This window comes from Microcebus murinus, chromosome 6 (assembly GCF_040939455.1).
Source record: "Microcebus murinus isolate Inina chromosome 6, M.murinus_Inina_mat1.0, whole genome shotgun sequence".
NCBI classification, from domain to species: Eukaryota; Metazoa; Chordata; class Mammalia; order Primates; family Cheirogaleidae; genus Microcebus; species Microcebus murinus.
The window spans coordinates 99,572,343-99,594,328 of record NC_134109.1 but is presented as its reverse complement, the minus strand read 5'-3'; the positions used below and the strand labels follow the sequence as shown (position 1 = coordinate 99,594,328).

At 35.7% G+C, this 21,986-nt stretch overlaps 1 protein-coding gene across 12 annotated transcripts in view; it reads left to right on the top strand.

The window, feature by feature from the left end:
- HERC1 (HECT and RLD domain containing E3 ubiquitin protein ligase family member 1) overlaps nucleotides 1–21,986 on the top strand; it is a 217,817-nt gene that overhangs the window by 145,639 nt on the left and 50,192 nt on the right. For 9 of the 12 annotated variants that reach the window (XM_076004460.1, XM_076004459.1, XM_076004465.1 and 6 more), the window contains exons 49-67: nucleotides 420–690; nucleotides 826–1,039; nucleotides 1,757–2,013; nucleotides 3,053–3,180; nucleotides 3,881–4,008; nucleotides 4,814–5,014; nucleotides 6,261–6,391; nucleotides 7,742–7,941; nucleotides 8,327–8,432; nucleotides 9,920–10,066; nucleotides 10,407–10,508; nucleotides 11,928–12,101; nucleotides 13,312–13,605; nucleotides 14,928–14,993; nucleotides 15,167–15,292; nucleotides 16,434–16,572; nucleotides 18,304–18,485; nucleotides 19,209–19,364; nucleotides 20,142–20,264. In XM_076004460.1, the coding sequence (XP_075860575.1) occupies nucleotides 420–690; nucleotides 826–1,039; nucleotides 1,757–2,013; nucleotides 3,053–3,180; nucleotides 3,881–4,008; nucleotides 4,814–5,014; nucleotides 6,261–6,391; nucleotides 7,742–7,941; nucleotides 8,327–8,432; nucleotides 9,920–10,066; nucleotides 10,407–10,508; nucleotides 11,928–12,101; nucleotides 13,312–13,605; nucleotides 14,928–14,993; nucleotides 15,167–15,292; nucleotides 16,434–16,572; nucleotides 18,304–18,485; nucleotides 19,209–19,364; nucleotides 20,142–20,264 (3,145 nt within the window). Of the gene's footprint in view, nucleotides 1–419; nucleotides 691–825; nucleotides 1,040–1,756; nucleotides 2,014–3,052; nucleotides 3,181–3,880; nucleotides 4,009–4,813; nucleotides 5,015–6,260; nucleotides 6,392–7,741; nucleotides 7,942–8,326; nucleotides 8,433–9,919; nucleotides 10,067–10,406; nucleotides 10,509–11,927; nucleotides 12,102–13,311; nucleotides 13,606–14,927; nucleotides 14,994–15,166; nucleotides 15,293–16,433; nucleotides 16,573–18,303; nucleotides 18,486–19,208; nucleotides 19,365–20,141; nucleotides 20,265–21,986 lie in introns of those variants that run through there. The other 3 variants (XM_076004467.1, XM_076004469.1, XM_076004468.1) reach the window with 2 other exon arrangements.

Sequence of the window (21,986 nt, the reverse complement as noted above, 5' to 3'; positions counted from 1 at the left end):
AAACAAGCAAAACTAAGTTATGGTTTTAGAAGCCAGACAGTGGTTACTTTTGAAGACATAGTGACTGAGAAAAGCCCAAAGCAGGCTTTCGAGGTGCTGGTAATGTTGTTTCTTGGTCTGGAGAGTGATTACATGGGTTAGTTCAGCTTGTGAAAATTCATGCTTTATTAACATTCCTGTATGTTTTACTTTGGTAATTCAGTTATACCTCAAGTATATGCAAATATTTATTAAAATGAGAGAACATTTAGATAACAGTTTTCAGCTCACGTATGTTTTTGGCATCTCTTAGGACATGTATGACTAGTGACAGTACAGCTTATATTTATGGCTGTTGATGCTATGGATGTGGGCCTCCAAATGGCCCCTTAAGAACTCTATTTTCTTTATCCATCTGAAGTGTTTTCTTTTACTGGCAGTGGTTCCAGTTGCAGCCTGGCTGCTGGTCTTGAGTCTCTGGGGCTAACAGATATCCGAACTCTGGTTCGATTAATGTGTTTGGCTGCAGCAGGGAGAGCTGGCCTCTCTACTAGCCCTTCTGCAATGGCAGGCACCTCAGAACGCTCACGAGGTGGGCATAGCAAGGCAAACAAGCCCATCTCTTGCCTGGCCTATCTGAGCACAGCAGTGGGATGTCTGGCATCAAATACTCCTAGTGCTGCAAAACTGCTGGTGCAGTTGTGTACACAGGTAAGGTGGTTTCAGTGTTTTTCCTGTTGCATTGTTTATTTCCCACTGATCCTTGAAGAGCCTTGTGAAACGAAATATTTTTATTCCAAAATTACATATAAAAATTAAACTTTTTTCTTCCATTTGCCTCTTCAGAACTTGATTTCTGCTGCAACAGGTGTAAATCTAACCACAGTTGATGATCCAATTCAGCGAAAGTTTTTACCCAGCTTTCTCAGAGGAATTGCAGAAGAGAATAAGCTTGTAACCTCCCCAAACTTTGTTGTAACTCAGGCCCTTGTGGCATTACTAGCAGACAAAGGGGCCAAACTGAGACCTAACTATGATAAGACAGAAGTTGAAAAGAAAGGTAGGTTTCATACTATTTAAATAGACAATCTTCTAATCAGTTTAATTCATGTTTTTAAAAAATGTATTTTTGTATTGTATGTGATAAATTACATAACATGTAAGCTTCTTAAGTTTACATAAAACAAGTACATGGATACCTTTTCACTGTATGGAAACAAATATTAGAAAATAAACCAATTAGTTATAGATTATGATTTGAGTCACCATAGATTATAATCCTGGTAGGTTTCTGTAATAAAATTTAGATAAAGGTAGTGTTATATTTTTCTTTGTCTTAAGATGAAAACACTTTGAAGGGACTGCTTAATCGCTGCTGTCTACCCTTCTTTTCATCAGGATCATTTGGCCAAGAGAGATAAGCTTTAGTATCCATCAGCCCAGTTCCTTGACTACTGGCTGTTAAGATCACGTTTGAGCAATAAAAGCCATTTTCAAGGGCATGCAGCCTCTACCCTGGCAATAAAATTATTCCAAGTCTACTGTGGCCTTAGAGCAAAGACTATTGGTCAATGTATAATAAAATGTACATTTCCAGTGAATCAAATTTATTATAGAATTTAATGTGAGATAAATGCTTTATACCTTATATGCATATCTTAGTAAAATGATTGTTTGAAAAAGTGCTAATTCTTAAAAGATATGGGTTAACCCATTTTTGTTTGTTCATTATCACCAACTCTCACTTGGGCATTATTTCATTGTTTTGTTTAAGCAGGTTTAACTGCCCAATTGTATGCCCATCCTTCCTATGATCCTTCTGCTGTAGGCCCTCTGGAGCTGGCTAATGCCCTGGCAGCCTGCTGCCTCTCCTCCAGGCTGTCCTCACAGCATAGACAATGGGCTGCTCAACAACTTGTGCGCACTCTTGCTGCACACGACCGAGACAATCAAACAACGCTACAAACACTTGCTGATATGGGAGGAGATCTCAGAAAATGCTCCTTTATCAAGTTAGAGGCTCATCAGAACAGAGTATGTATTTTGAGTGTAAAATGTATTAACTTATATAAGATGAAATTGTCTCTGCTGTTCTCAGAAAGCTCGAAGTGTAGTGCTCATTTGTGTGTGCCCTTCCTCTCTTTCTCATTCCCTCTCATACACACACATGCACATGTGCATACACACACAATTATGAAGATTTTTCCTCTAGTTACCAACTATATTTCTCGAGTTGGTATAATAGTATACAAAAGGGAGAATCGGATGGAGATGAGACGAAAACCAAAGGAATAGCTTCACAAAAGACGAAGGTTTACGCATTTGGCCCTCTCTGTCTGTGGGTTCCACATCTGAGGATTCAACCAACCTCATATCTAAAATATTTGGGGAAAAAAATTAAAAATAACAATAAACAGTTAAAAATACAAATAAAAAATATAAAAGCTATTTACATAGTATTCATATTGTATTAGGTATTATAAGTAATCTATAGGTGATTTAAAGTATGTGGGAGAATACATGTAGGTTATATGCAAATACTACACTATTTCGTAGGGACTTGGTCATCTGTGGATTTTGATGTATGTTGAGGGAATCTGGAACCAATTTCCTGTAGATGCTGAGAGACAACTCTATGTGCAAGAGAAAAAGAAATTGGCCTCACTATTTTAGTGTAGCCCACTGGGCCCCTGAACAATGACTAGGGCACTTAGGACATGAAGACTAAACTGTATTATTTAAACAATTTAAAAAATTCTTCTTAGTCTGTGTTATTTTATAGAATATAAATATGTTAAAGTATTTATACTTTATTGCATTCAATAAACATATTTAGTAAAGATTCTAATAGGTCTCAGAAAATTCAAATGAGTTCGAGCATAGTATTTTAAAGGTATATTTCAAATAGGAATATATTTTCAAGCCATTTAGAAAAAAATAAGACTATGCATATTGCATTGTAGAACAGATACTTCCTTTTACAATTTTATGGTAGATTTTTTTAATTTGGTAGATAAAATCATTTGAATCAAAACTGAAATATTGATGGACTTACCTGTTTCAACTTTTCTAGGTAATGACATGTGTTTGGTGCAATAAAAAAGGTCTCTTGGCTACAAGTGGCACTGATGGCACCATCCGGGTGTGGAATGTTACCAAGAAGCAATATTCACTGCAACAGACCTGTGTGTTCAACAGACTGTGAGTCTAACATCACTTATATAACATTTAAAATGAGAGAATCCAAAACATGTCTCATCTTGGTTGTGTTAATGTAATCAAATTGTCAATAAAATTAAGAAAAACCTTTTTCTTAGATTAGTATTACTTTATCTCCATTGGGTGTTTTAACTTTCCAGGACAGTAATTCAGAAAATATAATTGTAAACTATATCTGGATTTAGAATTAAATCAAGGTCTACTAGTAAATAAATGTTCAGTCATATATGACAGTAAGCTAATTTGTCATCAGTCTCCAAGGATTGCTTAGGAATTAGACTAATTATATTATTTCTGTTATCAGAATGTAACATTTTTTATAGTCTTATAGCCAGCTGTAGGAATTTTATGAAGAATTCCCCAGAAATTAGGTAAATGAGAATCAGTGTGCTCTGAATAATAACCTAGTGTAAACCCATACAAAATCTGAATGTGTTTGTTGACAAATTACTGCATTAAGTGAGGAATAGTCTAAGCATCGCTCGTTTATAATTTTGCATTTTTCATAATGATGAAAAACACCGGCAATGTGTAATTGTCAGATACTGCTAGCCACGCTTTGAAACATAAGAATCAGCTATTACGTACTCCAGTGTATTTGAAACTTTTATTTTAAGACTTAGGGTTAGTTTACTTTTGTGTGATGGGGATTAGAATTCCATATATATATGTTGTATTCTAGGGAAGGGGATGCTGAGGAAAGCCTGGGGTCACCCAGTGATCCAAGTTTCTCACCTGTTTCCTGGAGTATCAGTGGCAAATATCTAGCTGGGGCTTTGGAAAAGACGGTGAATATTTGGCAAGTTAACGGTAAGAGTCAAATAAATACTAGTAAATACTAAAGGCACTTTTTAAGCCTTCTCTTAGCCTTCTGAGTCCAAACATTGGCTTCACTTCACCTCACAAATTACAAGCTATTTAACAACTTGTGAAAATCTGTGTAATGTGGTTTTAAGTAGAGAGGAAATGCTCCTTTCCTGACTTTTCTTTCTAGAGGTTTAAACTAACTTAGTTGTAAATTAAAAATTCTCTTCATGTGCGACTAAGTATTCAGAGTAGGTTTGGGAGACATAGCAGTCACTGAATTTTAAGCTATGTATTCTTTTGAATTGCTTTAAGTATTTCTACTAATTATGTCAATTTTTATTACACCTCTCTGGAAAGTAAAAATCATTATTGCAATCTTGGGCTTACTAGTATTTTTGTTTGTTTTTACATATTTGAGGAATAGTTGTCTGTTTCTCATTTGAGGAATGGCCATAGTCTTGGACTATAGGTGAATTTCTTATGTTAATTTGGTTTTCAGTAATTATTAGGAAAAGACTTGAGTGTTTGACATTTGTACACTGAATATTTTCCTTCACTCTCTCTTTTATGAAACTACCAATTTTGTCCTATTAATATTTATAGAAAAACCTATTAATTTAATAATCATGTGGTATATAAATGAAGGATCCAGCCTTCACAGACTTATTCATTTCGTAACAGTAGGTTGTTAGGAAATTGGGGGCTGTTTTGAGTATATATTAGAATTAAATAGTATTGTAGTATTGTTTTGTGCTTTTTTTCCCCTAAGAATTAAGTAAAAACTACTTAACATTTTCTCCCTTATTAGGAGGAAAAGGATTAGTAGATATTCAGCCTCACTGGGTATCTGCCCTGGCTTGGCCAGAAGAGGGTCCAGCTGCAGCCTGGTCAGGAGAGTCTCCAGAATTATTGTTGGTAGGACGGATGGATGGATCTCTGGGACTAATTGAAGTTGTTGATGTGTCCACCATGCACCGTCGAGAATTGGAGCATTGCTATAGAAAGGATGGTAAATGATTGCACTTGTGTCTAGTTGAGGTTCCCCTCTGAATAGACTACTTTTTTGGTACCTGCTTTTAAAATGCTGAGTAAATATTACCTGTGACTTTGTTTTTCAAACTTACCAGTTGGTATTTCATTTTAATTAGTTATTGAATTGAAAGATACTTCTCTCCCAACCTCCATCACACATCTCTGCCAAAATGATATTTAATAGTATTTATTATAACATATTAGTCATTCATCTTTTGTGTAAATGACTTAACATATATAGAAAACTCCAGGTCTCCCTTAAAAGTAAGAACTGTCCAAGAGGAAAAAAGATAATAATCATTGGTAGAAATGAAATTGTTAACAGAGGAGTAAAATAGAGGAAATGAGGGAAGAGGAAAGAGGAGAATTCCTGCTCTAATAAGAGATAGTAGGAAATACAGTTTCATTTATTTTCTCACTATGTACCTTTGAATATGTATACATCTTACAAACAAGTAGTTTTTGTTGGTTGTTTGGAGAAATGGGGTAATTCAAAGATCATAGTGCCTACTTATATGGCATTCTATTAGCAGAATAGATGAGGTGTTCTTTTTTTAATTTAGTTTTTTAAAAATAGGTAATATCTTCATAGGGTTCAAAAATTTAAAAGTTTTAGAAGGTGTATAGTGAAAACTTTCTCCCATCCACACAGTTCCCACACCTCTTATTCTGCCCTCACAGATAAATACTATTTTTACTTCTTTTGTAGCCTTTCAGTGTTTTAGATGTTAATATTGAAAGAAGAAAATAGGAATATAGATTGTTGGAATAGAACATTTTGATAGAATATATTATAGAAACACACTGAGTAGGGAATATTAAATAAGCAGCAGCAGAAGTAATTTTCTTTCTATAACTTGGATTATTTCACTTCTCAGTTTCATGGTACATTCTGGTCAGGAAAGAACCTGGTACAGTGATTTAAAATCAGCAAGAGAATTCAATTTTTGTCTCTCTTTTTCAACAACCATCTGAAAAAGAATGAAAGATTATAAATGAGGTAGTCTTTGTCACTTATAAATGACACTTTTAAAGTGGATAACATAGGATCCCTGCTGTAAGCCTGCATTTTGTCTAATGAATTCAAGAGCTATTTAGAAACTTACTTGCAATGGTTATAGTATTATGTGTTTATTTAAAGTCTGTCTTTTAAATCAGACAATGACAAATAAATCCTTCTTATTCCTTTTTCTTTTCTTTCTCTTTTGTTTTTATCATGTTAGTGTCTATTACTTGTATTGCTTGGTTCAGTGAAGACAGACCATTTGCAGTAGGATATTTTGATGGAAAACTGTTATTGGGAACAAAGGAACCACTCGAGAAAGGAGGCATTGTTCTAATTGATGCACATAAGGTAAAAGCATTTTTATCAGATGATTACTTTTGCTTTTTGTTTTTTTACTGTAGTATTGCTTGATACTAGTTTCTTTCTTTTTTTTTTTTTTCTTTTCTTTTTTTTTGAGACAAAGTCTCACTCTGTTGTCTGGGTTAGAGTGCTGTGGCATCAGTCTAGCTCACAGCAACCTCAAACTCCTGGGCTCAAGCCATCCTCCTGTCTCAGCCTCCTGAGTAGCTGGGACCACAGGCATGTGCCACCATGCCCAGATGATTTTTTCTGTATGTTTTTAGTTGTCCAGCTAATTTCTTTCTATTTTTAGTAGAGACAGGGTCTCGCTCTTGCTCAGGCTGGTCTCAAACTCCTGAGCTCAAACGATCCTCCCACCTTAGCCTCCCAGAATGCTAGGATTACAGGTGTGAGCCACGGTGCCCGGACTGATACAAGTTTCTTTAAATTTTTTTATCAGTCACTTATGATTTAATTTTCATTCTGTTGTTACACAAGGTCTTTGGACCATGTCTATGGAAAAGTGTATGCAAAAAGAAAACAGTCAAGTCACAAAAGAGGCAAAACCAAAACAATGAAATGTGAGCACCCTGGGAACCCCCCCTGTTTAAAGTGCCTCCTACTAATGGCAGAAATTCCACCCATGAAAAATGATCCTTTATCTTAATAGAGGTTGCCAGTTCAGATGTTTACAGGGCCACAGAGGCAAGTAACATAAATGCATGAAAGCAGGAGTTGGAAGGTATAGAAGAAGGTCAAAGAAAAATCAAAACAGCATAGTGATCACAACCATATAAACATAAAACATGTCCCAGATTCTCATAAGTGTTTGCTATTTTAGTCTGTGGGGTGCTTTTTTTTTTCTTTTAACTTTTTTCTTTTTCATACTATAATGATTACCAGTCAATAAAAATAACTCTCAATAAACGCAGATGCTAGCTGAATATGGTGGTATGTACCTGTAGTCCAAGCTACTCAGGAGGCTGAGGCGGGACAGTTACTTGAGCCCAGGAATTTGAGACTAGTCTGGGCAAGGCAACATAGCAAGACTCTCCAAAAAAAAAAAAAAGCAAATGTTAATGAGAGATAACATGTATTCCTTTTGAGTCAGATTTTCATCATTCATTCATTCAACTAACATTTATTGAGCTGTGACTACAGCAAATATATATAATGCAGAGTATATTAAAAGGTCAGTTGGTCTAGTGATTGGGAATGATATAGTGGTATCTATGATGTGCATGAAATATTGATTTTAAAATAATTGAGTTATGGAAGTATTTATAAATTACTGATTTTGAAGTAGTTATTTGTGAGGGAAGCATTATTCTGATGTTTTTTCCCTCCTACTATTTTAAGGATACTCTTGTTAGTATGAAGTGGGACCCAACAGGTCATATTCTTATGACATGTGCCAAAGAAGAAAATGTGAAACTCTGGGGGCCTGTTTCAGGATGCTGGTGCTGTCTACTGTCACTCTGCCATCCATCTATTGTAAATGGTATCGCTTGGTGCAGCCTTCCAGGGAAAGGATCCAAGTTGCAGTTATTGATGGCTACGTACGTTGTGAATTTGTGTGTGTGTGTGTCTCAATTTTTATATTGGTATAGACTGCTATTTGCATCAGTGTGACTTCTCAGTAATCTTAAACAGTTCATTGCCAGTCATTATTCTTATAATATGTAATAACATAAGATTACACCAGAGAAATAAAGAACAGCTGTCTAGTGTGAAACTTAATATGTAGTTTCCTTATCTGGATGTGATGTTATTAGAATATTGGTCCCAGTTGTATTTTTTATAAAAGATTATAGCATATCTACTACAAATAAATTTTAAAAATAATATCGTGGTAGTTCTATCAGGCCTTAAGTGACTGCTATTTTAATATATTTTTACATCTGTATATTAATTTGTTTTGGTTTTATGTGATAATTTTTTAAGTGGCTGTCAGAGTGGCTTAGTATGTGTTTGGCGCATTCCACAAGATACCACACAGATCAGTGTGACTAGTTCAGAAGGATGGTGGGACCAGGAATCAAATTGCCAGGTAACATTCTGGTGTTTTTAAAAATCTCATCTGAAACCATAGGTAGAATATGTCATCAAAGTAAAATCTCCCTTAATTATTATACAAAGATACTCATTATCATATCCCAAAGGGCAAGATCCAGTAGGGAAATGTAAATGTTATAGTTGTACTTTGTGTGGTCTCTGAATTAGCTTAGTTTTTTTATAAGTTAGAAACACCATAATTGGTTACTAAGGTGAGGTATTCAATACATATTAAGTGTTGATTATTATAATGGTAGCGGATATAATTGATGCTACAGATAGACCATTCCTAAGTTAAGTCATTGGTATAGTGAAATAGGAACACCATAGAAGTACCACCATTGACAGTATCTCCTACTTCTGCTAAAATTTGCCTATTAAGAATGATTCCTTTATCTCAAAGAGAAATTACAAATTTAGACTTACAGACCCTTCTAGGTAACTAATGTAAATTCTTGAATCTGGGAGTTGGAATGTATGGAAAGGGTAAAAAACAAAACCAGAAAAAACCAAGAAGCATATGTGCTTCATACAAAGGCCAGCAGCTGCTGCAGAGTTGATTATCAACCTCCAGAATTGAGAGCCTGTTGTTACCAGATTGTCTTGATTTTTTTATGGAAGCCAAAAATCTAATGTTTTAAGTAAAATCTCCCAATATTAAACATTGGCACCCGAACTTAAAATTTCTTAAAACACTGAGTGGCTAATCAAATCACATCTCTGACCTACCAGTTTACAAACTCTGTTGCTCTCCCTTTTGTTCATGATGCCCTTGGAAGAAATACACTTTACATCATCCTTGGGTGAATGAGTACATCTGGTTTTAAGGTGTCATAACTGACAGAAGGAAGGAGCTTAAGGGCAGGGAGAAAGATGGAGAGGGAAGGGGTAGCCAACTCACTAATGGGAGAATTTCACAGAATATCACAAAAGGGAAGTTGGGAGCATTATAGATAAATCTGGCTTGCTCTTTGTGCTAGACAACAGCCCTATTATGGACAGGCCTTTCCTGTCCCACTTCTAAAGCCTGCAGAGCAAATGTGTAGATTAAACAACAAGTGATAGAACCATCAGCCAACAAAAAGAGGACTATTCGTATAGCCAACATGTACAATATACAAATGTTAGGGGATAAAAATGAAAATTACTTAATATATAAAGCTAAAATTTAAAAATTAAAACACTGGTTAAAAAGTAAAAGTCAGAATTTTCCTGTATCTGAGGGTTAATTGGAACTTTGAAATGTAGTCATTTCTGCTAGTTTGAAGAGTAGAAACAGGTTTAGAAATGTATCAAAAAAGATGAAACTCAGCTTTAGGAAAAGAGATCCAGAATGATATTTTTATCATTTATTAAGTCAGACTAATTAGAAGAGAAGTCTTCCTTCTCCTCTCCCCCAATTTCATACTGAAATATAAAATTTCTAAGAATGAATTATAAATTGTTTTAATTTCAATATATGTTAAAAATAATGACTTGCAGGATGGATATAGGAAATCAACAGGAGCCAAGTGTGTTTATCAGCTGCGGGGACATATCACTCCTGTTCGGACTGTTGCCTTTAGTTCTGATGGGTTGGCCCTGGTGTCTGGTGGGCTAGGTGGACTCATGAACATTTGGTCTTTAAGGGTAAGAGCACAGATTTTATTTTTATGTTAAGGATTATTTTTACATTAATTTAAATACATATGATAAATTAACCAATCCTAAAAATATTTCATGTAATCATATCTTGAATACTGAAGAAGCTCCCTTTAGAATCTTCTGCCCTTTAATTTTCTTACTGATGATAAGTGTTTTTAAAGTCACCTAGGCCTGGAAAATGGGATAGTAGGTACACAATTGGACATTGCTGAATTTAGCTAAAGTGTAGATTTTAGAATATGTTTTTGTGATTATGTAGTATAAATTTAAATGTCAGTAATGCCTAAGGTTAATAATGATCATTGATAAATATATCTCATTTTAGGATGGCTCTGTCTTGCAAACTGTTGTGATTGGTTCTGGAGCTATTCAGACCACAGTGTGGATTCCAGAAGTTGGGGTAGCTGCTTGCTCAAATAGATCAAAGGTAATATTGTAGTTATATTGAATCATAAATTATAAGTCTGTGAGGAACTTTAGAAGTCATAGAAAGCACCTTACTTTATGGAGGAGAAACCTGATATCCAGAGTATTATTACTTGTCTAAGATAGTGTGCAACTATTTAGTGACAGAAGGAGAACTAGAACCCAGATCTTTTGATTTACAGTCTAGTACTTTTTTTCTTTTTATACTATACCTCTTACTTTGGTGAAAGTGCTTAATTATTATTGAGCAATTTCATTTCCATTGGAAGTTATAAAGTGGATTTTGACTTTCTGACATGATTTTTGACATAGCACTAAACTATCTCAAAGGAATTTTTCCCTGAAAAGAACTATTGCAAAGACATTTAACTTTTTATCTTGGCTTTCAAATTTAATATTCTAGGCTGGACATGGTGCTCATGCCTGTAATTCTACCACTTTAGATTAATTTTGTCTCTACAAAAAATAAAAGATTAGCCAGGTGTGGTGGCATGTGCCTGTAGTTCCACCACAGCTCACACCACTGCATTCCAGCCCTGGTGACAAAATCAGACCCTATCTCTTATTAAAAAAAAAAAAAGTCTCATAAAAATACTAACTGCCCTGCTCCGAAGTAATTCTAAGATACGACATTATCTCCTACAGTATTATTTTTCATACCCTTTAGTACATTAGAGGCAATGTACTTCTTTGATTTACATTTTATGTGGTTAAATGATGTTAAAATAAGCTATAAACCTGCATGAGTAGTCCTACTTTAGGTAAAATATAGAATCAGACCCTGGGCAAAAGTAGCTTGTGTGGAATAAACCATAGAACCAGAGTTAAAGCTGTGCTGCCACTTTTGCAGCTATGTCCCTCTTGTGTCCCTGGGGTCTTATTAGACTTTTTTTTTTTTTTAATTTTTTTTTATTTCTTTATTTTTTTTTTCCATTTTCAGTTGGCCAATTAACTTTTTATTTTTTTTTATTTTTAGTAGAGACAGTGTCTCGCTCTTGCTCAGGCTGCTCTTGAACTCCTTGAGCTCAAACGATCCACCCACCTCGGCCTCCCAGAGAGCTAGGATTACAGGCGTGAGCCACTGCACCTGGCCATATTAGACTTTTGAAATATACTAGATACCTTGTCCTGTTAAAAGTCCTGTGAAATAGCTAATAATTTACATTGTTTTAAAAAGAACCAGCTAATCCAAGGATTTTCACAAGTTTTGTGATTCTTATTTATTCATTTTTACTTAGACAAAATTTAGGATGTTTTAAAGTTCCGTAAGCATTAAAAGTATAACCCTTTTGGATATAAAATGTTCAAAAGGCAAAAGTATTTAATGCAATTACTGGAAGGAATTTCTCAAATTGAACGGTGATAGCATTATCTTTTATTTAAACAAATTTATCATGTGGCATAATTTATTTTCAACCAGGATGTTTTGGTCGTGAATTGTACAGCAGAATGGGCTGCTGCCAATCATGTTTTAGCAACCTGTAGGACAGCACTGAAACAACAGGGTGTTCTGGGATTAAACATGGCTCCCTGCATGAGAGCATTTCTGGAGCGGTTGCCCATGATGCTTCAGGAGCAGTATGCCTATGAAAAGGTAATCTTTACACTTCTAGAGATCCACAGATGCCTAGTGCTTTGGAGCTTTGAATTTGTCCCTTAAGAGCGTGAAGTTTGAGGAAAATAAGTGGTGCTATTTGGGCAGGTCACATGAAGATGTCATGCCTGAGACAGTTGTTCAATAATCCTAAATGTATTCTTACTTTATTTCCACCAGAATAAAATTTTTAAAAACCCCAAAATTTGTATTATTCTTTTTCAGATTATTCACTCCAAAACTTCTTAAAATACCTGTGCCTCAGAGTATCATCTTCCCCTTTCTGACCCATATATCTATTTTTGTGTGGCTTTGCCATCCCAAAGTTGGGGAGTAGGGATGGATATGGGTACCAGAGTGAACATCCTCTTCACTTACCAGGTCATTCTTTATGGAAATTTTAGTGGAAGAGCTACATTGAACTGAGTAGGATAATTAATTACTGGAATGAGGAATTGTAGAATTTGGACTTGTTGTCCAGGCAGTCATTCTAAAAGCCTATCTTCAAGCCCTCAGTAGTCACAATGCGCTGCCCCTAGGCAGAGCTCTTGGGATTTTTCTTCTTCTTCTTTGCCAGACTACATTAATATAATCAACTGTTACCACACCTAGTTAATTTCACTGATGTATTTGCCAGGTATTCTTTTCTGAATCAGTCTTTCACAGAGTTGCTTTACTGCCTTTAAGGAATGACATGGAAGAAGGAAAGATTTTCCTTGGATGGCCGTCAGGGTTCCCTTGATAAAGGAGGAAATGGGAGAGGGAGCAGATTTCCATGGTTTAGTAGTTATCTGCTTTTTTTTTTTTTTTCCAATCAAGAAAAGCTATAATGCAAATACACTATGTGCAATGTGATATCTTGAATTAGATCCTGGAGCAGAAAGAGGGGGTATTAGGGAGAAAACTGAGAAATACCAAATAAAGTTCTGTGGTTTAGTTAGTATTGTACCTATGTTAGTTTCTTAGTTTTGATAAATGTGACAGCATTGTGTAAGATGTCAACATTAGAGAAAGTTAGGTGAAGGGTATATAAGCATTCTCTATACTATCTCTGTAATGCTCTATAAATCTAAAATTATTTCAAAGCAAAAAAATTTTAAAACACAGTAAACTTAAAAAAATATGATGACAGGCTTTCAGAATGCAATATATTAATTTAGAATATTTGACAGAGACTCTTCAACATTAACATTCTTGCATTTTCTTTTAGCCTCATGTAGTTTGTGGTGACCAGCTTGTTCACAGCCCCTATATGCAATGTCTGGCCTCCCTTGCTGTGGGACTTCATCTGGATCAGCTGTTATGTAACCCTCCAGTGCCACCGCACCACCAGAACTGTCTCCCTGACCCTGCATCCTGGAATCCAAATGAGTGGGCCTGGTTAGAATGTTTCTCAACTACCATAAAAGCTGCTGAAGCCCTGACCAATGGAGCACAGTTTCCAGAATCTTTTACTGTTCCAGATCTAGAGCCTGTTCCAGAGGATGAACTAGTATTCCTAATGGTAAACGTAATATGAGATGCTGTTATTTACAGCTGACATTGTATCATGAGTGTTTGGCATATAGCAGACCTTTAGTATGCATTTGCTAGCTTGAATGGCTAGAAGCATACCCTTACATAAACTGAGAATATTTTTCCTTCAGATACTCACTTTCAATCTGATGGCAGGCCTCTATGGTGACAGAGATTGATAATACGAGAACTGTGGAGCTTTTGTAAACAAACCTACACATTCTCAATGACTGTCCCATATTTTCCCATTTTCTTTTGTCCATAGGTACCTTATTAGTGCCTTATTTGTATATATTTTAGCATCTTTTCCTGGTCATCTTATGAGATTTATGCCGCATTAAGATTCTAACTTATTTAGCACTTCAATCATGTCTTTAGTCAGGATCAAGTAAGAATATGGAAGAGCATTCCAATTATTATTTCTTTCTGATTATATTTGAATGTCCAGTTGTAGAAACTATGGTGTAGATAACACACCTTTGTAGATAGTACAGGCTAGCACTTGATCTGACAATCTCTTTTTATACTTAAAATTTACTTATGCAAATATATAAATATAAATACAGTATAGAACAGACATATCAATTGAGGTAAATTACCTAAATGCAGTCATGCGTTGCTTACTGGTGGGGATATGTTCTAAGAAATGTGTTAGGCAATTTTGACATTGTGCAAATATCATAGAGTATACTTTCACAAACCTAGATGATACAGCCTACTACACACCTAAACAATATAGCACATTACTTTATTGAATAGTCAGTTGTCACACAATGGTAAATATTTATGTTTCTACACATAGAACAGGTACATTAAAAATATGGTTTTATAATCTTATGAGATCACTGTCATACATGAGGTCTGTTGACTGAAACATCATTATTCAGCACATGACTATAGAGAATATTTTAATCAGGAAATGTCCTTCTGAGTCCAGCTCTCTCATTTCATAGATGAGGAAACTGAAGCCTAGAAAGTGATTTGCCCACAGTGACATGACACGGGAGTTTATGGGGGCAGTGGCTCTTGTATGTGATCTTGTGCCTATGGGTGTTTAGAAAGCTAATGGTTAACTTTGAATCATGAATGCTATAGCGATAGTGATAGTAAAAATGTTTATAATAAAAAGAAATATTGACAATGTATAAAATCAAGTTTCCATATAATTATAAAACTGCTATCAAATAATTTCTCATAATATTATCATGTTCTTTTTTGAAAAGAAAACTTAGTTGTCAGAAGATTTTGTTGTTAAGAACAGATAAATCCAGACTAAGCAGGAATGATCCTAATGTACCCCTTGTCTTGCAGGATAACAGTAAATGGATTAATGGCATGGATGAACAAATTATGTCTTGGGCAACTTCAAGACCCGAGGTCAGTAAAGACAAAGATAACAATTAACATATGGTGGTTCTCAGTAAATGTTTTGATTCTAAATGCTTGTGTGTTTGTGCCCTGGTGTAGAGGTTGGCACACATTTGGTACTCAGTATGTGCCTGTTTAAATGAATGGATAAATCTAATTTTACAATGATTGTGGCATTCTAGGATTGGCACCTGGGAGGCAAATGTGATGTCTACTTGTGGGGTGCTGGCAGGCATGGACAGCTGGCAGAAGCTGGAAGAAATGTAATGGTACCTGCAGCAGCTCCTTCATTCTCACAGGCCCAACAGGTAACTAACTGGGTAAAAAATGGAGAAGAACCTTGGGAACTAGGCTGGGCGTGGTGGCTCATGCCTGTAATCCTAGCACTCTGAGAGGCCAAGTCAGGTGGATCGTTTGAGCTCAAGAGTTTGAGAGCAGCCTGAACGAAAGCTAGACTCTGTCTCTACTAAAAATAGAAAGAAATTAGCTGGACAACTAAAAATATATAGAACAAAATTAGCCAGGTATGGTGGTGCAAGCCTGTAGTCCCAGCTACTAGGGAGACTGAGGCAGGAAGATCGCTTGAGCCCAGGGGTTTGAGGTTGCTGTGAGCTAGGCTGACACTGCAGCACTCTAGCCCAGGCAACAGAATGAGACTGTCTCAAAAAAAAATAAAAGAAAGAAAATTGGGAACTATCAGTTCCAGTTCCTTTGCTGTCAGTAACTTATGGGATAAAGCTTGTCCATATTGTAATCTATTGTCTATTGTGAGGAATCATTAAAGAAAGTTATGATGTAAAGCTTCCAAATAAAAACTTGCTAAGATTTTTATCAGACTTAAGTTTTGTTAACAAGTCTCTGAATTTTTCTTGCTTCCAAATGTAATGAGTTAACATCATGATGCCTTAGGCCTGCCTGCTATATATTTATAGAAGTTTAGATACTCCTAATTTGTGATTCTGTCTTTGGGGCCATAAACGTCCTAGGATTTTTTAGCCAGATTTCATTGACCGCACTCCCTTCTTCTAATAATCACGGTACTATATATTTTCAAAGCCTTCTTGAGGCCACTGCTTTCTCTCTTGTTCTTCTCTACCTCAGATAGTCCCAGAATGTACAACTCTGTCTTGTATATGCTCCCTACAGTTTCTGCTTGTTTCTGGCCCTGTCTTTAATATTTCCCCATTACCGTTTCTTCTTTCTTTTATCTAGTTTATTGTTCTAAATTATTTTAAATAGTCAAGTGAGTCTCCTGTATCTCTTGGTTAAATAAGCAGTTTTATAGTAATCAAGGGCTTTACGGATCTCATATATCAACCCTTTATCTTTATTTAAAGGATAAAAGAATTGATAAAGGTATCCTTAGTGTACATGGAATAATTTTAAATGTTTGCATGTTGAAGCTATATAATAAAAAATAAAGTATTAAATGGTGTGTTTTTATACTAGGTCATATGTGGTCAGAATTGTACATTTGTCATCCAAGCCAATGGCACAGTGTTGGCTTGTGGGGAAGGAAGTTATGGCAGATTAGGACAAGGAAATTCAGATGACCTTCATGTGCTGACAGTTATATCAGCCTTACAAGGTAAAATTCTCCTTAATTAAAAGCTGGTCAAAGCCTACAACCTAACTGTAGGTTTGCTAATATACTGGAATTTTTCTCAAACCTTTGCTAGATAATATCATACTGGGTTTTCCCTTATATTTAAATTCTCACTTAAACATGCATACAGCCTTAATTTATATGTTTTAAGCTATATTATTTTGCAAGTTATTAATAGCAATACTAGAATTCTATGATATGTAAATAACTATTTTTGAGACCCACCGAAGATTATAAACAAATTCTTTAAAATGGCAAAACTGTATTGAGGTAAAATATTAATAGCAGTAGCAATCATGCATGTGTTTCATTAAAATTAAAAATCAGTTTATATGGAAATCTGCAAATGTATAAAGGTTTTAAAGGGCATCTCTGTCAGAGTTCTGTGTTACTTGGAGAAAGAATACCTCTGAAGAAACCACTGTAGGGGCCCCTGGCTTGTTCCTTAACTGTACTCTTAGTGACTCTGAAGACTACAAAGAGAATGTGGAATAAAAGAAGATAAGTAACTGTGAGTTTAGAATAAATTTCTGAGAAGCTCTAAGTTCCTTTCCTTGATATTTAGGTGTGAAGAGCACAGCAATGAGGATGGAAACATGGGCAGAGTTCTTATCAGTTCTACTAGTCCCTAGCTCTGGAACATTGCACAAACTACTAGACTTCTTTTTGACTCAGTTTCCCCAATTATAAAATGAGGGTTTTAGGGCTGGACATAGTGGCTTGCACCTATATTGCCAGCTACTCAGGAGTCTGAGGTGGGAGGGTCACTTGAGCCCAGGAGTTTGAGATCGGCCTAGGCAATGTAGTGAGACCTCTTCTCTAAAAAAATAAAAATTTGAAAAATTACCCTGGTATGGTGGTGGGTACCTATAGGCCCAGCTTCCTGGGGGCTGATGTGGGAGAATCGCTTGAGTCCAGGAGTTCAAAGTTGCAGTGATCTGTGATCATGCCACTGTATTCCAGCCCAGGCAACAGAGCCATGCCTTGTCTCTAAAAAATAAAAATTTAAAAAACAGAATGAAACAGTGAGGATGCTGTTGTAGTTTATCCGTGCTTATTTCTGGGTAGTATTCCAGTATGTGAATATAACACAATTTATTCTTTTGTTGATAAACATTTGTATAGGTTCCAGTTTGAGTCTATTATTAATAGTGTTGCTGTGTACATTCTTGTATTAACATGTGCTTTTGGTGAACTCTACACTGTATTTTTCATCTAATTTTTCTCTTAATATGTCATAAATATCTTTTTTTAAGTATATTTTTATGTATACAAAATACTGCATTGTTTGATTGTACCGTAACCTATTCTACTTTTGGATTTTCAGTTTATTTATGATAGCTTTCTATAATAAACAACATTGAGATAAAAAAAAAAATGAGGATGTTAGTATCTGCTTCATAGGTTCTGTGTGAAAATAGAAAATGAGATAATCCATGTAAAGCATTTATAGGAATGGCCAGAACATAGTCAAATGGCTATAACTGTTGCTATCATTCTCTTCCTTTTCCTTATCCTCTTCATTATTTATGTGACTGCTCCCAGATTTTCTAAGTTATGGCTACAAATTTGATTTAAAATTAAATAAATTATTCTTATTTCCATAGTACTATTTTGGTATTTTTTGATTTTGAGGGTATTCAGCAGCAGCTGCAAGTAAAGAGGAGAGTTTTAACATCCAGTGACTCCTGTTGCGTTTCTGCTGTGTTCCAGGCTTTGTGGTGACCCAGCTGGTGACTTCTTGTGGTTCTGATGGGCACTCGATGGCCCTGACTGAAAGTGGTGAGGTCTTTAGCTGGGGAGACGGTGACTATGGTAAACTTGGCCACGGGAACAGCGACAGGCAGCGACGGCCCAGGCAGATCGAGGCCTTACAAGGAGAAGAAGTGGTACAGGTCAGGCAGGATATGAATAAGTTTGCCTTTGAATGTAAATATACTAGTTGTTGAATAGAGTTCTTAAATTTAGGTAACAGGAAAGATAGTGAAAATATATTACACAATGATTATAAGAGATCTACTGGTTTTGGATGTTCAGATTCATTGTTGAGCTTATTAGAAGTTTGAGTGGGCTTTGGTGTTAGAATGGACTTTTCTATTTCCTGAGCCAGCTGGTTGGCCCAAGCGAGCGTGCTGCAGGCCCTCAGAAGAAACACTGTGGGTTAGCTTCTGCCACACAGTTCTTGATACACAGATAAATGGAAAATTCTGCTTTTAATCTATCATTTTTGTTCCAAAAGCTAAGTTCATATGCATTTTCTGGAAAATCATTTAGTGATCTAAAATAATACTGTAAAATTGCATAGCACCTTCTAGTTTATGAAGACTTTCTCCATTCATTATCTCATTTAGTCTAAGTCATCTGTACACACCTCAAGAGTAGCAACAGCAATTCCAAGGTATGCTGTTTAGCTTGGTCTTCCTGAGACTGTTGAGCTAGATCAGACCTAGGGAGCCAGGCGAGCCACTTGGGGAGATGGAATACTCTGGTCTTGAAGATTCTGAGTTGTCAATGAAGTTTATGTAAAAAACTTTATTGTTACATTAATAACCAAAAATGACTGATTGATCTTTTTCTTAGCATCCCCTCCTAATTTTTTCTCCTTGGTTCTGTTTTAGATGTCTTGTGGCTTCAAGCACTCAGCAGTGGTAACTTCAGATGGCAAGCTGTTTACCTTTGGGAATGGTGACTATGGTCGTCTGGGTCTTGGAAACACCTCTAACAAAAAGCTACCAGAGCGAGTGACTGCACTGGAGGGATATCAGATTGGACAGGCATGGACTAAGTCAATAAGATCTTAGAGCTAATCATAGTTTCTCATTTCTTCTATGTGCAGTTAGATGCTCTTTCTTCAAGAAGACCAGTATTGCTAATTGTACTTAACCTCATGTACATTTTGATTGGTCTACTTAATAATTTTTCACTTTTTCCCAATGTGAAATTCACATTTTAAGTCAAGTTGTTTGATTATACAACAAACAAACAAAACCCTTATTTCAGGATGTGAATATTTTTAAAAGCCTCTTTATAAAGTAGTAATACCACTTGCTATAAAGCCTTCAAGCAGATATTTGTGGCGGCCTCTCTGTCTGGTAGCCTTGAATTGGATGACTGAATTACAGCATTATTGGTAGCTACTGCCTTGAAGCAGTGATTATCCCTATTCTGTATACACTGAGAGTGTCTCTTAAAAAGGAGATAAGATATTTTTGTCTTTTTCTATATCATTCCTTAGATACTCTCTAGTGTGAATGAGTATTTTTGAGTTATATGTACTTCCCCTCCCATCTTTTATACTTTCTTATTCTGAGTTAGCTACAGATATTTGAAACAAGATTTCATCTTGAAGAAAAAAGTTCTTTGTAGACATTTGGAATTATTTCTTGTTAACACATTTTGGTTAACAATTGTAGTATACTCTGAAGCCAATAAAAAATCTTTAGAAACAGCCAAGTTTTTCACTGAAGTGGAGAACTAAGATCCCAGAAACAGAGATATGTGTTTTTTAGGTCTTGTGGTTTGTCTTATCAAACATCCTGTTACTTCCTCAGGTGGCTTGTGGGTTAAACCACACATTGGCAGTGTCAACAGATGGCTCCATGGTGTGGGCTTTTGGAGATGGAGACTATGGAAAACTAGGCTTAGGAAATTCCACTGCAAAATCTTCCCCTCAGGTCAGTATTGCCTTTAAATCTAGGTTTTCAGACAACATAAATAGTTTTCATCTATGTCAGTACCTATTTTTAGTTGTAAATAATTTACCTTTAACATTTTTGGTAATTCATAATGAAGTTTAGAAGCTTCTGTTGCTCATTCTTGAATGCCCAGCATCCTAGGTCTTGATTTTAAATAAACCATTAATAGCTAAACTGGATATAAAAATTCTGCAAGGATAAGCTTCTGTCTCCTTAGATGGACTAAACACTGTGGGACTACCTCCAATGCAGCAGAGAAGAAATAGTTAGAAACATACCTCTAGGGTGTCTTATGGAGGAAGCCATGAGCAATCCTTTGTAATCTTCTGGTTGCAACTGCCATTTCAGCTTATTATTAGCATTGAATTATACAGATATGCATATCTTTTTAAAAAACAGTGTAAAGGAAATACAAGGGCATAACAAATAAATTATTAGGTCATTAAATATAAAATGTCTGATTTCAAATCAAAAGTGTAGTTTATTATATCTCAAACAAGAAGCAGTAAAATTAATCAAAGTATGTACCTAAACTATTGACATAGTTTTTCCATCTTAATGATAGCTTGTTTATGTCAGCAATGAAGAAGCCTGGAGAACAAGTGGTGAGGAAATCGCGAAAGCCATTTTCCAGAGCTTGTTAAGAATTGAATATTTTTCCTTGCAAGAAGTGGTCCAAAGCCTTGGAAGAAATGGTAGTCAGTTGGTGCAAGGTCTGGTGAATACAGTGGATGACAGAGAGTTTCCAAGTCAGCTTCTGTAGTCTGAGCAGCGTTGTTTGTGTGACACATGGTTGAGCATTACCTCGCAAGAGGATTGGCCTATCTCTGTTGACCAATCTCAGCTACATAATCACAAACATCCTTATCATGTCATCCACTTGGTTGCAGTAGACATCTGCTGTAATGGATTGACCAGGTCATGAAGCTGTAGTGGATAATACCAGCACTGGACCACCAAACAGACACCATTAGCTTTTTTTTTTTTTTTGACGAATATTCAGTTTTGAACTGTGTTTCAGTGCTGCATCTTTATCCAACCATTGTGCCAAAAGCTTGCAGTTATCAAAAAGAAACCATTGTTCATCATATGTGACAATGTGGTATAGAAATGATTAGCCTTTATGTCGTGACAGTAAAGAAAGGCAAGCTTTGAGATGATTTCTCTTCTGACGCTCATTGAATTTATGCAGTACCCATATATCTAGCTTCTTTGCTGATTTGTTTCAAATGGTCCAATATTGTTGGAATAATAATGTTAAACCTTGCTGCTAATTCATGCATAGGTTGAGATGGATTTGCTTCCCCTACAGCTTTTAGTTCATCATTATCCACCTTGGTCTCAGGTTGCCCATGTGGCTCATTTTCAAGATTAAAATCACCAGAATGGAACTTCTCAAACCATCAACATACTGTGTATTCATTAGCCACATCCTTCCCAAACACTACATTGATATTTTGAGCTGTTTGTGTTGCATTAGTTCCATAGCAGAACTCATATTCAAAAATAACATGAATTTTTTACTTATCCATGATTTCACAAAAATTGCTCTAAAAATTGTTTTGAAAGATAATCATAAGCCACAACATGTTTGCAAACCTGAGGGTATACCATCATATTAAAAATAAAATGTGTCAAAGTGAAATGTCAGAGATATCAATTGTCAAACTTAGTACTTAAGGAAATCAGACATTTCATACT